The following is a 21474-nucleotide window of genomic DNA, read 5'->3' as shown; positions in this document are numbered from 1 at the left end:
CAGGATGCGATAGTGAGACCAGGCTGTAAAGTGAGAAGAAAGGATGGGAGTTCTTACATTAAGGTCATGCATTGCATAAGCATATTTAAGTGCATGTTTGTGTTGCAACTGATGCACAAAATGTTATGAAGGTGCTTATTCAAAATACAAGACTGTAGACAAGGCATTCTAAAGCTGCTATAGTACTTTCTGAGGATGAATATTTAGGTAACAAACCATCCTGTTATGTCTTACATCTACCAGGCAATATTTAAATTCATCATCAACCTCTCTCTTGTTTCTGTAAGGGCTGAAGATAATGTACTTGAAGTCATCATCTGCTTTCAACTGAAGATACTTGAATTAATCATCTGGCCCTCCAATGGTGGAACAAACTCCCTCACGACGCCAGGACAGCGGAGTCAATCACCACCTTCCGGAGACACCTGAAACCCCACCTCTTTAAGGAATACCTAGGATAGGATAAGTAATCCTTCCCACCCCCCCCCCCCCTTTAAGATTTAGATGCACTATTGTAAAGTGACTGTTCCGCTGGATATCATAAGGTGAATGCACCAATTTGTAAGTCGCTCTGGATAAGAGCGTCTGCTAAATGACTTAAATGTAAATGTAAATGTGAATGAATCATCCTCTACCAACTGAAGATATTTGAATGAATCATCCTCTACCAACTGAAGATATTTGAATGAATCATCCTCTATCAACTAAAGATATTTGAATGAATCATCCTCTACCAACTGAAGATATTTGAATGAATCATCCTCTATCAACTAAAGATATTTGAATGAATCATCCTCTACCAACTGAAGATATTTGAATGAATCATCCTCTATCAACTAAAGATATTTGAATGAATCATCCTCTACCAACTGAAGATATTTGAATGAATCATCCTCTACCAACTGAAGATATTTGAATGAATCATCCTCTACCAACTGAAGATATTTGAATGAATCATCCTCTGCCAACTGAAGATATTTGAATGAATCATCCTCTACCAACTGAAGATATTTGAATGAATCATCCTCTATCAACTAAAGATATTTGAATGAATCATCCTCTACCAACTGAAGATATTTGAATGAATCATCCTCTATCAACTAAAGATACTTGAATGAATCATCCTCTACCAACTGAAGATATTTGAATGAATCATCCTCTACCAACTGAAGATATTTGAATGAATCATCCTCTATCAACTAAAGATATTTGAATGAATCATCCTCTACCAACTGAAGATATTTGAATGAATCATCCTCTATCAACTGAAGATATTTGAATGAATCATCCTCTACCAACTGAAGATATTTGAATGAATCATCCTCTACCAACTGAAGATATTTGAATGAATCATCCTCTACCAACTGAAGATATTTGAATGAATCATCCTCTGCCAACTGAAGATATTTGAATGAATCATCCTCTACCAACTGAAGATATTTGAATGAATCATCCTCTACCAAATGAAGATATTTGAATGAATCATCCTCTACCAACTGAAGATATTTGAATGAATCATCCTCTTTCAACTAAAGATACTTGAATTCATCAATTCAACAAACTATGTATCAAACTGCTCTGGTCCTGTAAGGGCTGCAGATGGTGACCCTGTCCCTCACCCCTCTGAGGTTGTTGATGGGCAGGAGAACTGTCCAGGGCTGAGGTGATGTTGATATGTAAATGTATCCTCATACTCGGTTAAACCATGTTTTGAACTGTGCTAAAGAGGGTCACTCTCACCCATAGAGAGATGTGTTTCTAATTATATTTCTATGCCCTCACCCCTCTTTGAGGTTGTTTATGGGCAGGGGAACACGTCCGCCCCTGTCCAGGGCTGAGGTGATGTTGACGGCGTTGAGGCGTTCGGGCTGCCACACGTTCTTCACTGCCCCTAGGAAGTCTCCCAGAACCTCGCTTGCCAACATCTCCTCCACATTCATGTTCTTTATGTAGAACTCTGCCTGGTACGGCAGTGGGTATTCTGAGAGAGGGAGGGAGTAAGGGAGGGAGTAAGGGAGCGAGGGACGGAGGGAGACAGAGAGAGCGAGGGAGAGAGGGGAAGAGAGAGATTACAGATACAGAATCTGTTCATTTTCAAATGTGTGTTTATTAATTTACACAGATGTGAGTACCGCATTATAAGGTGTTAACTTGATTTAGAAATTGTCGGTTTGGTTGAGTGTGTTGTGTTGCCCTTTTAGGGGATGTCATTGTGGATATGTGAATGATATTCAGCCACTCTTGAAAGAAATTGAAATAGGAGCTTTTGGGCCTTTTAGTCTTTATCAGGAATTTAGGACTGTGGCGGTCATGAAATGTTGTCAGCTGGTGATTGTCAAGCAAATAACTGCCGGTCTCACGGTAATTGACCCTTAACTAACATAAACACATTTAGCATTTAGTGGCTTCCACGCATAGCCTACAAGCCACTGATACAGACCTCTACATTTTAAAATGTCTAATAAATCCATGTAATATAGCCTACACCATCACAATAAATCCATTATTTATTTTAGACAGGTCTAAAGAAACATGATATAAAGAAAATGCAGTCTATTTCAGAAGAAAATAATTGCATACTTTGAGTTGTCTTTACTCTGATGTAGTCCCATGTAGCTCAGTTGGTAGAAGATGGTGCTTGCAATGCTGGGGTTGTGGGTTCAATTCCCACGGATGACATTTACATTTAAGTCATTTAGCAGACGCTCTTATCCAGTATGATTTTTTAAATGTATGCACTCGCTCTGGATAGGAGTGTTTACTAAAATGTAGATGTTAGACCCTGATATAGCGGTAGACTACACAAGGTGAATGCACCAATTTGTAAGTCGCTCTGGATAAGAGCGTCTGCTAAATGACTTAAATGTAATGTAAATGTAGCAGACAAGATTTGCCTAGAATTCCATGGCATTAATTTATAGTATGAAGAATACAATTGAACAGAGCTGAATAAAATAGAAAGAATATTTTCTCCAAACGATTTGAGGGAGTGTCACATGTGACTATTCTGTGTTGAGTGGTTAACAAAGAAGCAGGTCCTCCTATATGCTTAATTTAGGGTTATTTATGCAACTTTAGTTGTGATACAAACGTTGGGCTGTATGTTTTGATGTTTAATACATTCCAAGGCTGCATGATGCAACTCTAATGATGATTTGAAAACAGTTGCATGAAAGGCATGAGCTCTGCTTTGTTTCTTGTGCAGGGTTCACACACTTAAGGACTCAAATTTCCCAGTGGCATCCCCTTTCTGTGGCCACAATGCCCCCTAAAATAATCCATGCCTTTTGAGGCCAGTAGCCGTTGTGCACTTTGGCTGAATATAATAATTATAATTTCCTTATCCCGGCTGCATGCCCCCGAAGCACTCACATGGCTCTCTCAGAAATCTAAGTTCTTATTAACCAATGCCCGTCGCGTGATTGGGTCCTTCTCACAGGCTACAAGTGAAGACAGACATATCGGGGACGTGTGCGTCCTTATCCAATTCCGAGGTGCATATTGAAGATGTTGGAAGAACTGTCCACGTTTACTTTTCGTCAGCCAACAAGATGAGTAAGCCTAACGAACAGCAAAAGCTCGAGCCTATGTCAATCTACTATCCCCCATAGTACAAAAGTTTACCGATTCTATTCTGTGCAAGAAATAAATATTCCAAACATAGTCTGGGACAGTTGTGGGATGCGATAGATCCCAAATTAATACAACCACGAGCATAAAAAACCTCCGGTTAAAATCAATTAGGTTGACGCAACAGGTCAAGCTAGCTTAAAATGTTGCTAAACTATTAGGCTATTTCCTCACATTATAAGCGCAGCAATGCACACACGGCAGCAGGCTATAAGCACAAATGTTCCAAAATGCAATAAATTAGCAGGAAAACACCATTCTCAAAAGTGACCGCAAATCTGATTATGCATGTAAATGCTTCTATTAAAAAGGTGCATTTTTATGGTGAAAATGATCTTCACCAAACTTGAAACTCACGTGATGCTTATGTATACCAGTAGGCTTTACACTCGTTGTAAAGAGGATTAATGTGCTTAATTTTAAGATTTTTTTTGGTTGTGATACAAACCTTATCAAAACATATAGGCCTATTGGCTAGGCTACATGAGGTGTGCAACTATGGTAGCCTAGGCGGCAGGTAGCCTAGTGGTTAGAGCGTTGGACCAGTAACCGAAAGGTTTCTGTATTGAATCCCTGAGCTGACAAGGTAAAAATCTGTTCTGCTCCTGAGCAAGGCAGTTAAGCTTCTGTCTGCCGAAGACGTGGATGTCGATTATGGCAGCCCCCATCACCTCCCTGATTCAGAGGGGTCGGGTTAAATGCGGAAGACACATTTCAGTTGAATGCATTCAGTTGTACAACTTACTAGGTATCCCCCTTTCCCTATGATGTGAAAAAGTTGTAAAAAAAAAGGCATACGATATTTCTTGCCTTACTGCACACAAGCTGGGCATCATTCACAAGTGATGAATTAATATTGTCACCCATCAGACTATTCTTGATTTAATCTTGTCTTAACATATATTAAATAGTATATGTTTGAAATTTGTTTTGATTTAAAATGGACTGTTATCATGCACCAGTCTCGGAACAAGGACAGGGGAAAAAATACATCTATGCACTTAAATAGGGAATGGAGGACATTCATGCCAGCCAGGTAGGCTATACTGCTGTTGTAAAGAGAAGCAACGTGCTTAATTTTAGGAAAGTTGAGAAATACATATAGTTGATCTAGCCTAAACAAAGCTTATGGGCTCCTCCTCTTTTTAATAGAGGCCATCGAAACTGTTTTTTGTCACGCAATTGCATAGCCTATATAAATTTTACACAACATGAACTCATGGCTCTAATGAAGTGTTTGATTAGATTTTTGATTATATTTGCATTGATGTCAGAGTGATTAAAGGGACAATAGAGTGCTGAGTACCAGGCAGTTAGCAAGTTTGGTAGGCTACTAATGACCATCAGCGGCATCAGAGCTTGGAGAAGCCTGATTACTGTGACTAAACGGTCACGTGGAATTTGACTGCCATCATGACTCGTGACCGCCGGTGTGGCAGTAATGCGGTCACCGTTAACAACCCTAATCAGGATTCATGGGGGTGTCATCATTGAAGGTGACCCTTTAGATTTCAATAAAGAACATCCTGCTTAATAATCTCCTCACTAAGCCGGTCCTTTGTCTCTCTCTCTCTTTCTTACCTTCTGTGGACATGATGTTTATGACCAAGTTGTGCCGGGCCGTTTCGAAAGTGCGTCTGTTATAGGCAATAATCTGGAACACATAAGGGGAAAAGTTTAAGCCCAGATCAGTGCAGCTTACGCCCCAGGCTGAGGCTCGCTGGCGAGGTCTGAGCCAGATGCAAACATATACCATAGTAGAAGGCTCAGAGGAAAGCGGGACTTGGGGTACTGCGATCCTATAGGAACATTCCTACAAGGAACATAAAGCCTTTGGGAATATGCTACAGTAGGTTAGGTAGAGATAAGCCTGAAAGCCTGCCTGTACCTTACAGACTAGACTAGATGTCTAAAACCCTAGGAAAAAGCTATATCACAACCATATGACAGCTACTATGATCAAAAAACACATTGTTCTACCTGCTGGACTATCTACTGTAAATAATAACTAACCACTACTATGATTATTACAGGTTGTGCCGAAATACAGTACCAGTCAGAAGTTTGGACACACCTACTCATTCCAGGGATTTTCTTTATTTTTACTATTTTCTACATTGTAGAATAATAGTGCAGACATCAAAACTATGAAATAACACATATGGAACCAAAAAGTTTTAAACAAATCTAAATAAACTGAAACTTTTCAGGACACTGTCTTTCAAAGATCATTTGTAAAAATCAAATTACTTCACCTATCTTCATTGTTTAAACACTGTTTCCCATGCTTGTTCCCATACTTGTTCAATGAACCATAAACAATTAATGAACATGCACCTGCGGTCGTTAAGACACTAACAGCTTACAGACAGATGGCAGGCAATTAAGGGCACAGTTATGAAGACGTAGGACACTAAAGAGGCATTTCTACTGACTCTGAAAAACACCAAAAGAAAGATGCCCAGGGTCCCTGCTCATCTGTGTGAACATACCTTAGGCATGCTGTAAGGAGGCATGAGGACTGCAGATGTGGCCAGGGCAATAAATTGCCATGTCTGTACTGTGAGATGCCTAAGACAGCGCTACAGGGAGACAGGACGGACAGCTGATCGTTCTCGCAATGGCAGACCACGTGTAACAACACCTGCACAGGATCGGTACATCTGAACATCACACCTGCCGGACAGGTACAGGATGGCGGCAACAACAACTGCCCGAGTTACACCAGGAACGCACAATCCCTCCATTAGTGCTCAGACTGTCCGTAATAGGCTGAGAGAGGCTGGACTGAGGGCTTGTAGGCCTGTTGTAAGGCAGGTCCTCACCAGAAATCACCGGCAACAACATCGCCTATGGGCACAAACCCACTGTCACTGGACCAGACACAGGACTGGCAAAAAGTGCTCTTCACTGACGAGTCGCGGTTTTGTCTCACCAGGGGTCATGGTCGGATCCGCGTTTATCGTCAAAGGAATGAGCGTTACAGCGAGGCCTGTACTCTGGAGCGGGATCAATTTGGAGGTGATGGGTCCGTCATGGTCTGGGGTGGTATCTCACAGCATCATTCGACTGAGCTTGTTGACATTGCAGGCAATCTTAACGCTGTGCGTTACAGGAAAGAGATCCTCCTCCCTCATGTGGTACCCTTCCTGCAGGCTCATCCTGACATGACCCTCCAACATGACAATGCCACCAGCCATACTGCTCGCTCTGTGCATGACTTCCTACAAGATAGGAATGTCAGTGTTCTGCCATGGTCAACGAAGAGCCCGGATCTAAATCCAATTGAGCACATCAGGGGCCTGTTGGATCGGAGGGTGAGGGCTAGGGCCATTCCCCCCAGAAATGTCTGGGAATTTCCAGGTGCCTTGGTGGAAGAGTGGGATAACATCTCACAGCAAGAACTGGCAAATCTTAATGCAGCAGGTCGCCATACCAGATACTGACAGTAACTTTTGATTTTGAACCACCCCTTTGTTCAAGGACACATTATTCCATTTCTGTTAGTCACATGTCTGTGGAACTTGTTCAGTTTATGTCTCAGTTGTTGAATCTTGTCATGTTCATACAAATATTGACACATGTTAAGTTTGCTGAAAATAAACACAGTTGACAGAGAGAGGACGTTTCTTTGTTTGCTAAGTTTATATTCTATATTTGATTCTCCAAAGTAGCCACCCTTTGCCTTGATGACAGCTTAGCGCACTCTTGGCATCATTACAACACTGTATATAGACATATGATTTGAAATGTCTTTATTCTTTTGGAATTTTTTACATTTTTGTAAGTGTAATGTTTACTGTACATTTTTTGTTGTTTATTTCACTTTGGTTTATTATCTATTTCACTCTCTTCGGCAATGTAAACATACAGTTGAAGTCGGAAGTTTACATACACCTAAGCCAAATACATTTAAACTCAGTTTTCACAATTCCTGACATTTAATCCTCGTAAAAATTCCCTGTATTAGGTCAGTTAGGATCACCACTTTATTTTAAGAATGTGAAATGTCAGAATAATAGTAGAGAGAATGATTTATATGAGCTTTTATTTCTTTCATCAAATTCCCAGTGGGTCTGAAGTTTACATACACTCAATTAGTATTTGGTAGCAATGCCTTTAAAAGGTTTAACTTGGGTCAAACGTTTCAGGTAGCCTTCCACAAGCTTCCACAATAAGTTGGGTGAATTTTGGCCCATTCCTGACAGAGCTGGTGTAACTGAGTCAGATTTGTAGGCCTCCTTGCTCGCACACGCTTTTTCAGGTCTGCCCAAAAATGGTCTATAGAATTGAGGTCAGGGCTTTGTGATGGCCACTTCAATACATTGACTTTGTTGTCCTTAAGCCATTTTGCCACAACTTTGGAAGTATGCTTGGGGTCATTGTCCATTTGGAAGACCCATTTGTGACCAAGCTTTAACTTCCCGACTGATGTCTTGAGATGTTGCTTCAATATATCCTTATCATTTTCCCTCTTTATGATGCCATCTATTTTGTGAAGTACACCAGTCCCTCTTGCATCAAAGCACCCCCACAACATGATGCTGCCACCCCTATGCTTCACGGTTGGGATGGTGTTCTTCAGTTTGCAAGCCTCCCCCTCTTCCCTCCAAACATAACGATGGTCATTATGGCAAAACATTTCTATTTTTGTTTCCTCAGACCAGAGGACATTTCTCCAAAAAGTACAATCTTCGTCCCCATGTGCAGTTGCAAACCATAGTCTGGCTTTTTTATGGCGGTTTTGGAGCAGTGGCTTCTTCCAAGTTATTTCTTTCTTTTACTATGGTGATAGATACTTTTGTACCTGCTGCATCCAGCATCTTCACAAGGTCCTTTGCTGTTGTTCTGGGATTGATTTGCACTTTTCACACCAAAGTACTTTCATCTCTAGGAGACAGAGCACGTATCCTTCCTGAGTGGTATGACGGCTGCATGGTCCCATGGTGTTTATACTTGCGTACTATTGTTTGTACAGATGAAGGCGTTTGGAAATTTCTCCCACATCACGCCTTGACCTTAGAAAGCCTGTTGATTTCTCTATTTGGTTAGGTCCGGGTGTGATTTGGGTGGGCATTCTAGTTTTCTATTTCTTTGTTGGCCGGGTAGGGTTCCCAATCAGAGGCAGCTGTCTATCGTTGTCTCTGATTGGGAATCATACTTAGGAAGCCTGTTTTCCACCCTAGTTTGTGGGATTTTGTCTTTGTATAGTTGCTGGTTAGCACTACAGAGCTTTAAAGTCGTTTATATTTTGGTGTTTTTTTGGGTGTTCATTTAATGAAGTACGATGAACACTTTCCACGCTGCGCTTTGGTCTCACTCATTCAACGACGGACATAACAATTATAAGTGAAATAATCTGTAAACAGTTGTTGGAAAAACTGATTGTGTCATCCACAAAGTAGATGTCCTAACTGACTTGCCAAAACTATAGTTTGTTAACAAGAAATTTGTGGAGTGGTTTTAAAAAACGAGTTTTAATGGCTTCAACCTAAGTCTATGTAAACTTCCGACTTCAACTGTATGTTTCCCATGCCAATACAGCCCCTTCAATTGAATTGGAATTGAGAGAGAGCTCTGCAGACAATATACTCCAGCTGCATTAGCAGTAAATAGAGCCACACACCTCTATGATGGTGGCCTTGCCCACGTGTTCGGCAGTGGGGGATCCGTAGAGCACCCCATCGCTGTGGGAGGTTCTCTGGATGTAACGCAGCCAGCCTGGCCGGTCTGGGTAGCCCATCAGGTTGGTGTTGAAGGTGATGGGGTCGTTGCTGGAATCCCCTGTACGGACAGACGTTGGTACATGTACAATAAACGCACCCAGCCTAGTCGTTAGTCAACCAGATCCTGATAGTGTGAGATGTAAATGCTACTCTGACACTGACATTTATGCATTTACTGTATTGTAGCTTAGCTAAATACATGTTATTACCGAATAGATGAGTATTTATTATTAGTATTAATAATAAATAGGTCCTAGTAGTAATAGTAAAATGAGTCATCTGGTTATTATTGAATTGAGTGATCCAATGAGGAACACAGACCAGGTTTGGGATAGGGGGGAAACTCTCCTTTGAAGTGCTCTCTCTCCAGGACGTGGACAAACAGCACACCTGCAGACGGGTAGACGTTCCGGTCGGCGTGCAACGTCGACAGGATGGTGACCACTGTAGCACAGAGAGAGAGAGGACACCTAGGTAATTAGCTGGGGGTCCTGTGGGTGGGGGAGGCAATGCGTGTTTGTCTTCATCATTACAGCCCCTACCAACGGCATTCAGGAGGGAGAAAATGTCCCTTTCCAAGGTGAAAATCTCCATCATGTGTACATTGTTCAAGTTCTTTGTTTCTGGCCATATTGAGCCTGTAATCGAACTCACAAATGCTGATGCTCCAGATACTCAACTAGTCTAAAGAAGGTCAGTTTTATTGGTTCTTAATCATAACAACATTTTTCAGCTGTGCTAACATAATTTCAAAAGGGTTGTCTCATGATCAATTAGCCATTAAAAATGATTAACTTGGATTAGCTAACACAACGTGTCATTGGAACACAGGAGTGATGGTTGCTGATAATGGGCCTCTGTACGCCTATGTAGATATTCCATTAAAAATCAGCCATTTCCCTCTACAATAGTAATTTACAACATTAACAATGTATACACTATATTTCTGATCAATTTGATGTTATTTTAATGGACGAAAAAAAGTTTTTCTTTCAAAAACAAGGAAATGTCTAAGTGACCCCAAACCTTTGAACGGTAGTGTATGAGCTTAGTTCAACTGTCGTACCCCATCAGAACCCACATTTTTGTCAACAATGTACATGATTAAAAGTATAATCTCAATGTAATGGATGGTCAGTCCTTTCATCCATACCTCTGTCTATTCATTTATATTTCACCAGCCCCATTCCTCAGCTTTTTTGTTGTTTCAACCCGATTCCCACTTTAATTGATCTAGAAATCTATTTGGAGGCTGCTGGCTAAATTGGGAGAGCTGGTACATACGTTTTGTTTCCTTGCCAAACAAGGCCAGTAGTATATAGCCAGAGAAGTTAAAGCTATTCAGTCTGGTCTTTGATATAGGCTCAGCCTAGTGGTAATGAGTGCAGGAACAGTCAGCCAGGCACCCAGGCTACAGTTGACTTGTCAGTAGTTATTAAAGGCCTATGATATCAGGAACCAGAGAGTCAGAGGGCCAGAGCAGTGAATGGTTGTCAACTGCAGTAGGGAGCTGCAGTACTGGGACTCAGTCAGCCTCTTAAAGATACAGTCTGGGATTCCAACAACCAAACAGCCGCCCCGCCCCGCCTCTTATTTTTTGGGTAAACAGCTGTCGGATGGGGGTTCTGAAAGGGTAAGACAGTTTTGCTCAGCTCATTTATAAGTTATGTTCCACAATAATGAATGGCTATATATAATGAATTTAAAAGTTGTAAAAAATGATCCCAATCCCAGACTGTTCTGGAACCTAGCGTACCTTCTTCTCTGTCTCATACTTCCTGACTCCATTATACCACAACCTACTGTTTAGACCCTCTCCACTTAGAACACAAACACACATATTCTTTATTCAGGAAGTGTTGCAGAGGCAAATGGAAGCTCTTAAGATGGTTTATGCAAGATAGAGCTAGAGGTGTGTGCCATTACTCTCTTTCTCCCCCTCCTCTCTCCTCCCCCTCTTCTTCTCTGGTTTGACAGTGTTTCTCTTTCTCTACCTCTTCTACCTTCCCCTCCTCCCCCTCCTCTTCTCTGGTTTGACAAGAGCGTTTCTCTTTCTCTCTTTTTCCCCTCCCTCCTCCAGTGGAGCTACGTCTTTTATCACTATGGGAAAGGGAGTGCGCTGGGAAGGGAGGGAGGGGGTAGAACTGCAGTACAGTGTGTGTGTGTGTGTGTGTGTGTGTGTGTGTGTGTGTGTGTGTGTGTGTGTGTGTGTGTGTGTGTGTGTGTGTGTGTGTGTGTGTGTGTGTGTGTGTGTGTGTGTGTGTGTGTGTGTGTGTGTGTGTGTGTGTGCATGTGTGTGCATGTGTGTGTGTGTGTGTCAAAGAGAGAGACAGATCCACTGTTCATTACTGCATACAAATAACTTAAATTCCATTATCAGGAAATGGAGCCCGGAAGAGATTAACATATACTACATGACCAAAGGTATGTGGACACCTGCTTGTCAAACATCTCATTCCAAAATCATTCATATGGATTTGGTCCCTCACTTTGCTGCTTTAACAGCCTTCAGAAGAGTAGAAGGCCACTAGATGTTGGAACGTTGCTGCGGGGACTTGCTTACATTCAGCCACAAGAGCGTTAGTGAGGTCGGGCGCTGATGTTGGGCGATTAGACCTGGCTTGCAGTCAACGTTTCAATTCAAATCAAATCAAATTGTATTTGTCACATACACATGGTTAGCTGATGTTAATGCGAGTGTAGCGAAATGCTTGTGCTTCTAGTTCCGACAATGCAGTAATAAACCAACGAGTAATCTAACCTAACAATTCCACAATAACTACCATATACACACAAGTGTAAAGGGATGAAGAATATGTACATAAAAATATATGAATGAGTGATGGTACAGAACAACATAGGCAAGATGCAGTAGAAGGTATAGAGTACAGTATATACATATGAGATGAGTAATGTAGGGTATGTAAACATTACATTAAGTGGCATTGTTTAAAGTGGCTAGTGATACATTTTTCCATACATTTTTCCATTATTAAAGTGGCTGGAGTTGAGTCAGTATGTTGGCAGCAGCCACTCAATCTTATTGGTGGCTGTTTAACAGTCTGATGGCCTTGAGATAGAAGCTGTTTTTCAGTCTCTTGGTCCCTGCTTTGATGCACCTGTACTGACCTCGCCTTCTGGATGATAGCGGGGTGTACAGGCAGTGGCTCGGGTGGTTGTTGTCCTTGATGATCTTTATGGCCTTCCTGTGACATCGGGTGGTGTAGGTGTCCTGGAGGGCAGGTAGTTTGCCCCCGGTGATGCGTTGTGCAGACCTCACTACCCTCTGGAGAGCCTTGCGGTTGTGGGCGGAACAGTTGCCGTACCAGGCGGTGATACAGCCCGACAGGATGCTCTCGATTGTGCATCTGTAAAAGTTTGTGAGTGCTTTTGGTGACAAGCCAAATTTCTTCAGCCTCCTGAGGTTGAAGAGGCGCTGCTGTGCCTTCTTCACAACGCTGTCTGTGTGGGTGGTTTGTCTGTGATGTGTACGCCGAGGAACTTCACACTTACTACCCTCTCCCCTACTGTCCCGTCGATGTGGATAGGGGGGTGCTCCCTGTGCTGTTGTTTGATGAAGTTGAGGTCAGGGCTCTGTGCAGGCCAGTCAAGTTCTTCCACACCGATCTCGACAAACCATTTCTGTATGGATCTCACTGTGTGCACGGGGGCATTGTCAAGCTGAAACTGGAAAGGGCCTTCCCCAAACTGTTTCCACAAAGTTGGAAGCAAAGAATCATCTAGAATGTCAATGTATTGTATGCTGTAGCATTATGATTTCCCTTCACTGGAACTAAGGGGCCTAGCCCGAACCATGAAAAACAGCCCCAGACCATTATTCCTCATCCACCAAACTTTACAGTTGGCACTATGCATTCGGGCAAGTAGCATTCTCCTGGCATCTGCCAAACCCAGATCCGTCCGTCGGACTGCCAGATGGTGAAGCATGATTCATCATTCCAGAGAACCCGTTTCCACTGCTCCAGAGTCCAATGGTGGCGAGATTTATACCAAACCAGCCGACGCTTGACATTGTGCATGGTGATCTTAGTCTTGTGTGAGGCTGTTTTGCCATGGAAACCCATTTCATGACACTCCTAACGAACAGTTATTGTGCTGACGTTGCTTTCAGAGGCAGTTTGGAACTTGGTAGAGAGTGTTGCAACCAAGGACAGATGATTTTTACGTGCTTCAGCACATGCTTGACGGTCCCATTCTGTGACCTTGTGTGGCCTACAACTTTGTGGCTGAGCCGTTGTTGCTCCTAGACGTTTCCACTTCACAATAACAGCATTTATAGTTGCCCGGGGAAGCTCTAGCAGGTAAGAAATTTGACGAACTGACTTGTTGGAAAGGTGGAATCCTATGATGGTGCCATGTTGAAAGTCACCGAGCTCTTCAGTGCAGGCCATTCTGCTGCCAATGTTTGTCTATGGAGATTGCATGGCTGTGTGCTCGATTTTATATACTGTACCTGTCAGCAACGGGTATGGCTGAAATAGCTTAATCCACTAATTTGTAGGGGTGTCCACATTAGAGGTCGACCGATTATGATTTTTCAACAGCGATACCGATATGGATTATTGGAGGACCAAAAAAAACAAAAAAAAGCCGTTTTTTAAAATGTATTTGTAATACTGACAATTACAGCAATACTGAATGAACACTTATTTTAATTTAATATAATACATTAACACAAATCAATTTAGCCTCAAATAAATAATTAAACTTGTTCAATTTGGTTTAAATAATGCAAAAACAAAGTGTTGGAGAAGAAAGTAAAAGTGCAATATGCCATGTAAAAAAGCTAACGTTTAAGTTCCTTGCTCAGAACATGAGACTTCAATATTCCAAGGTAAAAGGTTTTAGGATATAGTTAATATAGTATTTTTGGGACTATTTCTCTCTATACCATTTATATTTCATATACCTTTGACTATTGGATGTTCTTATAGGCACTTTAGTATTGCCAGTGTAACAGTATAGCTTCTGTCCCTCTCCTCCCCCCTACCTGTGTCACGCCTTGGTCATTGTATTTTGTGTTTTTGTTATATGTTTGGGTAGGCCAGGGTGTGACATGGGTTTATATGTTGTTTTTCGTATTGGGGTTTATAGTATTTAGGATCGCGGCTGTTTAGGGGTATGTATAGGCTTGGCTGCCTGAGGCAGGTGATTCTCGTTGTCTCTGATTGGGAACCGTATTTAGGCAGCCTTAGTTTCGCTTTGTATTTTTGTTGGGTGATTGTTCCTGTCTTTGTGTAGTGTTCACCAGATAGGCTGTAATAGTTTCACGTTCCGTTTGTTGTTTTCGTCTTTCAGTTATTTCATGTACCGCATTTCATTCATTAAAGTCATGAGTAACCAACACGCTGCATTTCGGTCCGACTCTCTTCCTTCAACAGACGAACGCCGTTACAACCTGGGCTTGAACCAGATGGCATAGCAGTTCAGTCTTTTGTCCTCGTCTTGTCGTGTCCTGTATAAATATATATTTACAACTTTTTTTCACATACATTTTATTTTTATTTTCCATCAACTCATCTTCAAAACACTCTCCTGCAACCCGCCTCACCAATTTATATTTATAAATAAGTATTATTTACCTCAAATCTGCAATCCTCTAAGAAGCTAGCCAGAAGCTAGCCAGAAACTCCAAGAAGCTAGCCAGAAACTAACCAGAAGCTAGCCAGGAGCTAGACAGAAGCTAGTTCAGAAGCTAGTTAGCATCTTTACTGGCAAATCGTTAGTATTCAGCTAACCACGGTTTGTGGTCATCAGCTATCCTTTAGCTCGAAAATCTATCGCCAGTTTTGTACGGCGCAGCGCGGCTCGGAATGGAACATACCGGACCAATTTTTCTCTCCATGTCCTTGGATTTCAACTGCTCTCTGGACATTCATTGCCGGATCTCACAGCTAGCTAGCTGCTATCCGTGTGTCTATCTGCTCTCGTCGATTCCGGAGCAAACATCAATTACTCCGGAGCTAGCCAGCTCCGTCAATCACTCCTGAGCTCCGTCAATCACTCCTGGGCTGCAGTCACCTATCCGGACCCGTTTTACTGCCTACGCAGAGCCCCACCGGGCCTTTCACAACTGGACTGCCGACGTTATCTACCTGAAGGAGATCGGGCTGGCTCCTCAGTCGCGACGTTACCTGAACGCCCTTCTGCGGCCTGCTAACCGTTAGCTGTCTTACCGGCTGCTCTCAGAATAAACAATCGGACAATTTATTTATTTTTATTATTATTATGTTTCTTCTTGGGCCTCTATAACTATATCTATTGTTTTTATTTATTTTTTGTTGTGTGATTTGGACTAATCCCCTCTACCACAAGGAACCCCACTAATCTACTGACGGAACGCAAGAGGTGGCTAACAACAGACCTCCATCCTATGCTAGCTTGCTACCGATGTCCTGGCTAGCTGTCTAAATCGCCGTGACCCCCAAACCAACCACTCCACTCACTGGACCCTTTTGATCACTCGACTAAGGATGCCTCTCCTTAATGTCAATATGTCTTGTCCATTGCTGTTCTGGTTAGTGTTTATTGGCTTATTTCACTGTAGCCTCTAGTCCTGCTCACTATACCTTATCCAATTTATTAGTTCCACCACCCACACATGCAATGACATCTCCTGGTTTCAATGATGTTTCTAGAGACAATATCTCTCTCTTCATCACTTAATACCTAGGTTTACCTCCACTGTATTCACATCCTACCATACCTTTGTCTGTACATTACACCTTGATGCTATTTTATCACCCCCAGAAACCTCCTTTTACTCTCTGTTCCAGACGTTCTAGACGACCAATTCTTATTGCTTTTAGCCGTACCCTTATTCTTCTCCTCCTATGTTCCTCTGGCGATGTAGAGGTGAATCCAGGCCCTGCAGTGCCTAGCTCCACTCCTATTCCCCAGGCGCTCTCTTTTGATGACTTCTGTAACCGTAATAGCCTTGGTTTCATGCATGTTAACATTAGAAGCCTCCTCCCTAAGTTTGTTCTATTCACTGCTTTAGCACACTCTGCCAACCCGGATGTTCTAGCTGTGTCTGAATCCTGGCTTAGGAAGACCACCAAAAATTCTGATATTTTAATTCCAAATTACAACATTTTCAGACAAGATAGAACTGCCAAAGGGGGCGGTGTTGCAATCTACTGCAAAGATAGCCTGCAGAGTTCTGTCCTACTATCCAGGTCTGTTCCCAAACAATTTGAACTTCTACTTTTAAAAATCCAGCTCTCTAAAAACAAGTCTCTCACCGTTGCCGCCTGCTATAGACCACCCTCTGCCCCCAGCTGTGCTCTGGACACCATATGTGAACTGATTGCCCCCCATCTATCTTCAGAGCTCGTGCTGCTAGGCGACCTAAACTGGAACATGCTTAACACCCCAGCCATCCTACAATCTAAACTTGATGCCCTCAATCTCACACAAATTATCAATGAACCTACCAGGTACCCCCCCAAAGCCTTAAACACGGGCACCCTCATAGATATCATCCTAACCAACTTCCCCTCTAAATACACCTCTGCTGTCTTCAACCAAGATCTCAGCGATCACTGCCTCATTGCCTGCATCCGTAATGGGTCAGCGGTCAAACGACCTCCACTCATCACTGTAAAACTCTCCCTGAAACACTTCAGCGAGCAGGCCTTTCTAATCGACCTGGCCGGGGTATCCTGGAAGGATATTGATCTCATCCCGTCAGTAGAGGATGCCTGGATATTTTTTTTAAATGCCTTCCTAACCATCTTAAATAAACATGCCCCATTCAAGAAATTTAGAACCAGGAACAGATATAGCCCTTGGTACTCCCCAGACCTGATTGCCCTTAACCAACACAAAAACATCCTATGGCGTTCTGCATTAGCATCGAACAGCCCCCGTGATAAGCTTCCCTGCTGTTCAGGGAAGCTAGAAACCGTTATACACAGGCAGTTAGAAAAGCCAAGGCTAGCTTTTTAAAGCAGAGATTTGCTTCCTGCAACACTAACTCAAAAAAGTTCTGGGACACTGTAAAGTCCATGGAGAATAAGAACACCTCCTCCCAGCTGCCCACTGCACTGAAGATAGGAAACACTGTCACCACTGATAAATCCACCATAATTGAGAATTTCAATAAGCATTTTTCTACAGCTGGCCATGCTTTCCACCTGGCTACTCCTACCCCGATCAACAGCACTGCACCCCCAACAGCAACTCGCCCAAGCCTTCCCCATTTCTCCTTCTCCCAAATCCATTCAGCTGATGTTCTGAAAGAGCTGAAAAATCTGGACCCCTACAAATCAGCCGGGCTAGACAATCTGGACCCTTTCTTTCTAAAAATTATCTGCCGAAATTATTGCCACACCTATTACTAGCCAGTTCAACCTCTCTTTCGTGTCGTCTGAGATTCCCAAAGATTGGAAAGCAGCTGCGGTCATCCCCCTCTTCAAAGGGGGGGACACTCTTGACCCAAACTGCTACAGACCTATATCTATCCTACCATGCCTTTCTAAGGTCTTTGAAAGCCAAGTCAACAAACAGATTACCGACCATTTAGAATCTCACCATACCTTCTCTGCTATGCAATCTGGTTTCAGAGCTGGTCATGGGTGCACCTCAGCCACGCTCAAGGTCCTAAACGATATCTTAACCGCCATCGATAAGAAACATTACTGTGCAGCCGTATTCATTGATCTGGCCAAGGCTTTCGACTCTGTCAACCACCACATCCTCATCGGCAGACTTGACAGCCTTGGTTTCTCAAATGATTGCCTCGCCTGGTTCACCAACTACTTCTCTGATAGAGTTCAGTGTGTCAAATCGGAGGGTCTGCTGTCCGGACTTATGGCAGTCTCTATGGGGGTGCCACAGGGTTCAATTCTTGGACCGACTCTCTTCTCTGTATACATCAATGAGGTCGCTCTTGCTGCTGGTGAGTCCCTGATCCACCTCTACGCAGACGACACCATTCTGTATACTTCCGGCCCTTCTTTGGACACTGTGTTAACAACCCTCCAGGCAAGCTTCAATGCCATACAACTCTCCTTCCGTGGCGTCCAATTGCTGTTAAATACAAGTAAAACTAAATGTATGCTCTTCAATCGATCGCTACCTGCACCTACCCGCCTGTCCAACATCACTACTCTGGACGGCTCTGACTTAGAATACGTGGACAACTACAAATACTTAGGTGTCTGGTTAGACTGTAAACTCTCCTTCCAGACCCATATCAAACATCTCCAATCCAAAGTTAAATCTAGAATTGGCTTCCTATTTCGCAACAAAGCATCCTTCACTCATGCTGCCAAACATACCCTTGTAAAACTGACCATCCTACCAATCCTCGACTTTGGCGATGTCATTTCCAAAATAGCCTCCAATACCCTACTCAACAAATTGGATGCAGTCTATCACAGTGCAATCCGTTTTGTCACCAAAGCCCCATATACTACCCACCATTGCGACCTGTACGCTCTCGTTGGCTGGCCCTCGCTTCATACTCGTCGCCAAACCCACTGGCTCCATGTCATCTACAAGACCGTGCTAGGTAAAGTCCCCCCTTATCTCAGCTCGCTGGTCACCATAGCATCTCCCACCTGTAGCACATGCTCCAGCAGGTATATCTCTCTAGTCACCCCCAAAACCAATTCTTTCTTTGGCCGCCTCTCCTTCCAGTTCTCTGCTGCCAATGACTGGAACGAACTACAAAAATCTCTGAAATCTCTTTTTTCACAAATGAGCTTTTTGTTAAATCATCCCCCTGCGTTGCATCGATTATATGCAACGCAGGACACGCTAGATAACTACACATGGTTGATGATATTACTAGGTTAACTAGTGATTATGATTGATTGATTGATTTTTATAAAATAAGTTTAATGCTAGCTAGCAACTTACCTTGGCTTCTACTGCATTCGTGTAACAGGCAGGCTCCTCGTGGAGTGCAATGAGAGGCAGGTAGTTAGACCGTTGGACTAGTTAACCGTAAGGTTGCAAGAATCCTGGAGCTGACAGGGTAAAAATCTGTCGTTCTGCCCCTGAACAAGGCAGTTAACCCACCATTCCTAGGCCGTCATTGAAAATAAGAATGTGTTCTTAACTGACTTGCCTAGTTAAATAAAGGTGTAAAAAATAATAATAAAAAAATGGTTTAAAAAAATCAGTGTCCAAAAATACCGATTTCCGATTGTTATGAAAACTTGAAATCGGCCCTAATTAATCGGCCATTCCGATTAATCGGTCGACCTCTAGTCCACATACTTATGTAAATTTAGTGTAGGTCCCTACTCCCTACTGGAAAACATGTTACTATCATCATCTTCCTTCTTCATCATCGTTATGACATACTGGGAGATTTGGGCCGCTTTCCCGGACACAGATTAGGCCTAGTCCTAATTGGACTAAAAATCACTTTCAATGGAGAATGAACATACTTTCTAGTCCAGTACTAGACTTAATCTGTGTCTGGGAAACTGGAGAAAAATAAACACAAGAGTCCACATAAAGGGTTAAACCACTCTGGGACAGAAGAGATTACAGACAGCACAGTCAGATTACGCTAGCCTACGTCCTATCCAGTACACACAGTTGTCTGAAGCCCATTCAAAACCAGACTGTGAACAAATGTCTCAATGGACTTTGACTACTTTAACCAAACAGATCTAGGATCCCCATCTGAATCAAAACACTAAACATTAAAGTGTCCCAGATATCCTTTGTCCCCGGGGACCTGGTCACAGAAAAAGGCGGTCAATGATCTAAACGGTTGTATAGATGTGAAATAATCACACGCTTGGGATCAGTGGACTGTGACGAAGACATAGAAATAGAACCGGCCCAGCAACCGCTAACCTGCCCGGAAACCACTACTGCACATTGAGCTATGATCTAGGCTACTCCTGTAGTTGGCTGAATGTTCCAATACACCAGTACACCATAAAACTAATGTTGCATCCCAAATGGCACCATATTCCTTACATAGTGCACTGTCCCTATGGGCCCTGGTCAACAGTACATTATATAGGGTATAGGGTGACATTTTGGGAAGCAGCCCAGGTCTGTCAGTGACCCTCTCTTAAATCACACTTAAGTATATTATTCCATTAGGCGTCACACTACAAACCCCATGGTGGTCACAGCCGTAGCCAAGGTCAAGCATCGACCCTTCCTTTCAGAGATGGTTGATCCGGTTTAATTAACACACATTGCCCACAGACGTGTCAGCCCATAGAATGAGACTTACTAGAATGGAAATCCCCATTCAAGTCAACATTCCAAATTCAATTTCTATGTGTCAGCCTAGATGGCCTTTCCCAGGTCGCCGTCAGTCTATTTCTTAGAGGCTCCAAGAGGGCTGCATCCTAACTTGCACCCTATTCCCTACATAATGCAATACACTCTTGGAAAAAAAGGTGCTATCTAGAACCTAAAAGGGTTCTTAGCTGTCCCCATAGGAGAACCATTTTGGTTCCATGTAGACCTGGAAACCAAAAGGATTCTACTTTGGGAACAGCCAAAGAACCATTTTGGAACCCTTTTTTCTGAGAGAATACTTTTGACCAGAGCCACATGTGCCCTGGTAAAATGTAGTGCAGTAGCCTATATTGGTAATAGGGTGGCATTTGAAACGCATTTGAGAGACTCCAGCCAAAGAAAGCAGATATAATTTGCTAATTTAATGACAGGCCGTGCTAATAGCATCAGATCTGCTTACACCTGGATCTGTGGGCACAGCAAGGCTTTCTGGAGATGATGAACCAACAGCCTACTCTAATACATCACCCATTAATGGTTAATGCTAAACTCCCTAACCACGAGATAATCCCGCGGGAGCCATCACACGCACACAGATACAAACATACTAACAACACACACACACACTCACATGCATATAGGCTAGTGTACACACACACAAAACACACACACACCTTGCCATGTTCCCTTGCTGCAGATCACTAACAGAATGGATAACCCTTCTTTTATGCATTTATGGACCAACCCGACCTTGGGCACACAGCAGCCTCAGCCAAAAATAGTCTTTATTAATGTCATTGGCCACACATGAAAAAAGAGCTTGTCTCCTGAAAGGCTGGCTAGGCAGCAAGGGGATGTCCTCTGTCCTGTTATT

General features: G+C 42.8%; 1 protein-coding gene across 3 annotated transcripts in view; it reads right to left on the bottom strand.

Annotated features, from left to right (window-relative positions):
- The window catches only part of LOC124043248 (epsilon-sarcoglycan-like), a 37081-nt gene that overhangs the window by 13489 nt on the left and 2118 nt on the right, over positions 1–21474 (bottom strand). For all 3 annotated transcript variants that reach the window (XM_046361621.1, XM_046361620.1, XM_046361622.1), the window contains exons 2-5: positions 9678–9800; positions 9257–9414; positions 5212–5284; positions 1783–1981 (exon numbers count right to left, since the gene is read on the bottom strand). In XM_046361621.1, coding sequence (XP_046217577.1) covers positions 1783–1981; positions 5212–5284; positions 9257–9414; positions 9678–9800 — 553 coding nt within the window. The remainder of the gene's footprint in view (positions 1–1782; positions 1982–5211; positions 5285–9256; positions 9415–9677; positions 9801–21474) is intronic.

Source organism: Oncorhynchus gorbuscha, linkage group LG09, assembly GCF_021184085.1.
Source record: "Oncorhynchus gorbuscha isolate QuinsamMale2020 ecotype Even-year linkage group LG09, OgorEven_v1.0, whole genome shotgun sequence".
Taxonomy (NCBI): domain Eukaryota; kingdom Metazoa; phylum Chordata; class Actinopteri; order Salmoniformes; family Salmonidae; genus Oncorhynchus; species Oncorhynchus gorbuscha.
Note: the sequence above shows the minus strand (reverse complement) of the source record. Positions and strands in the feature narration are given on the sequence as shown.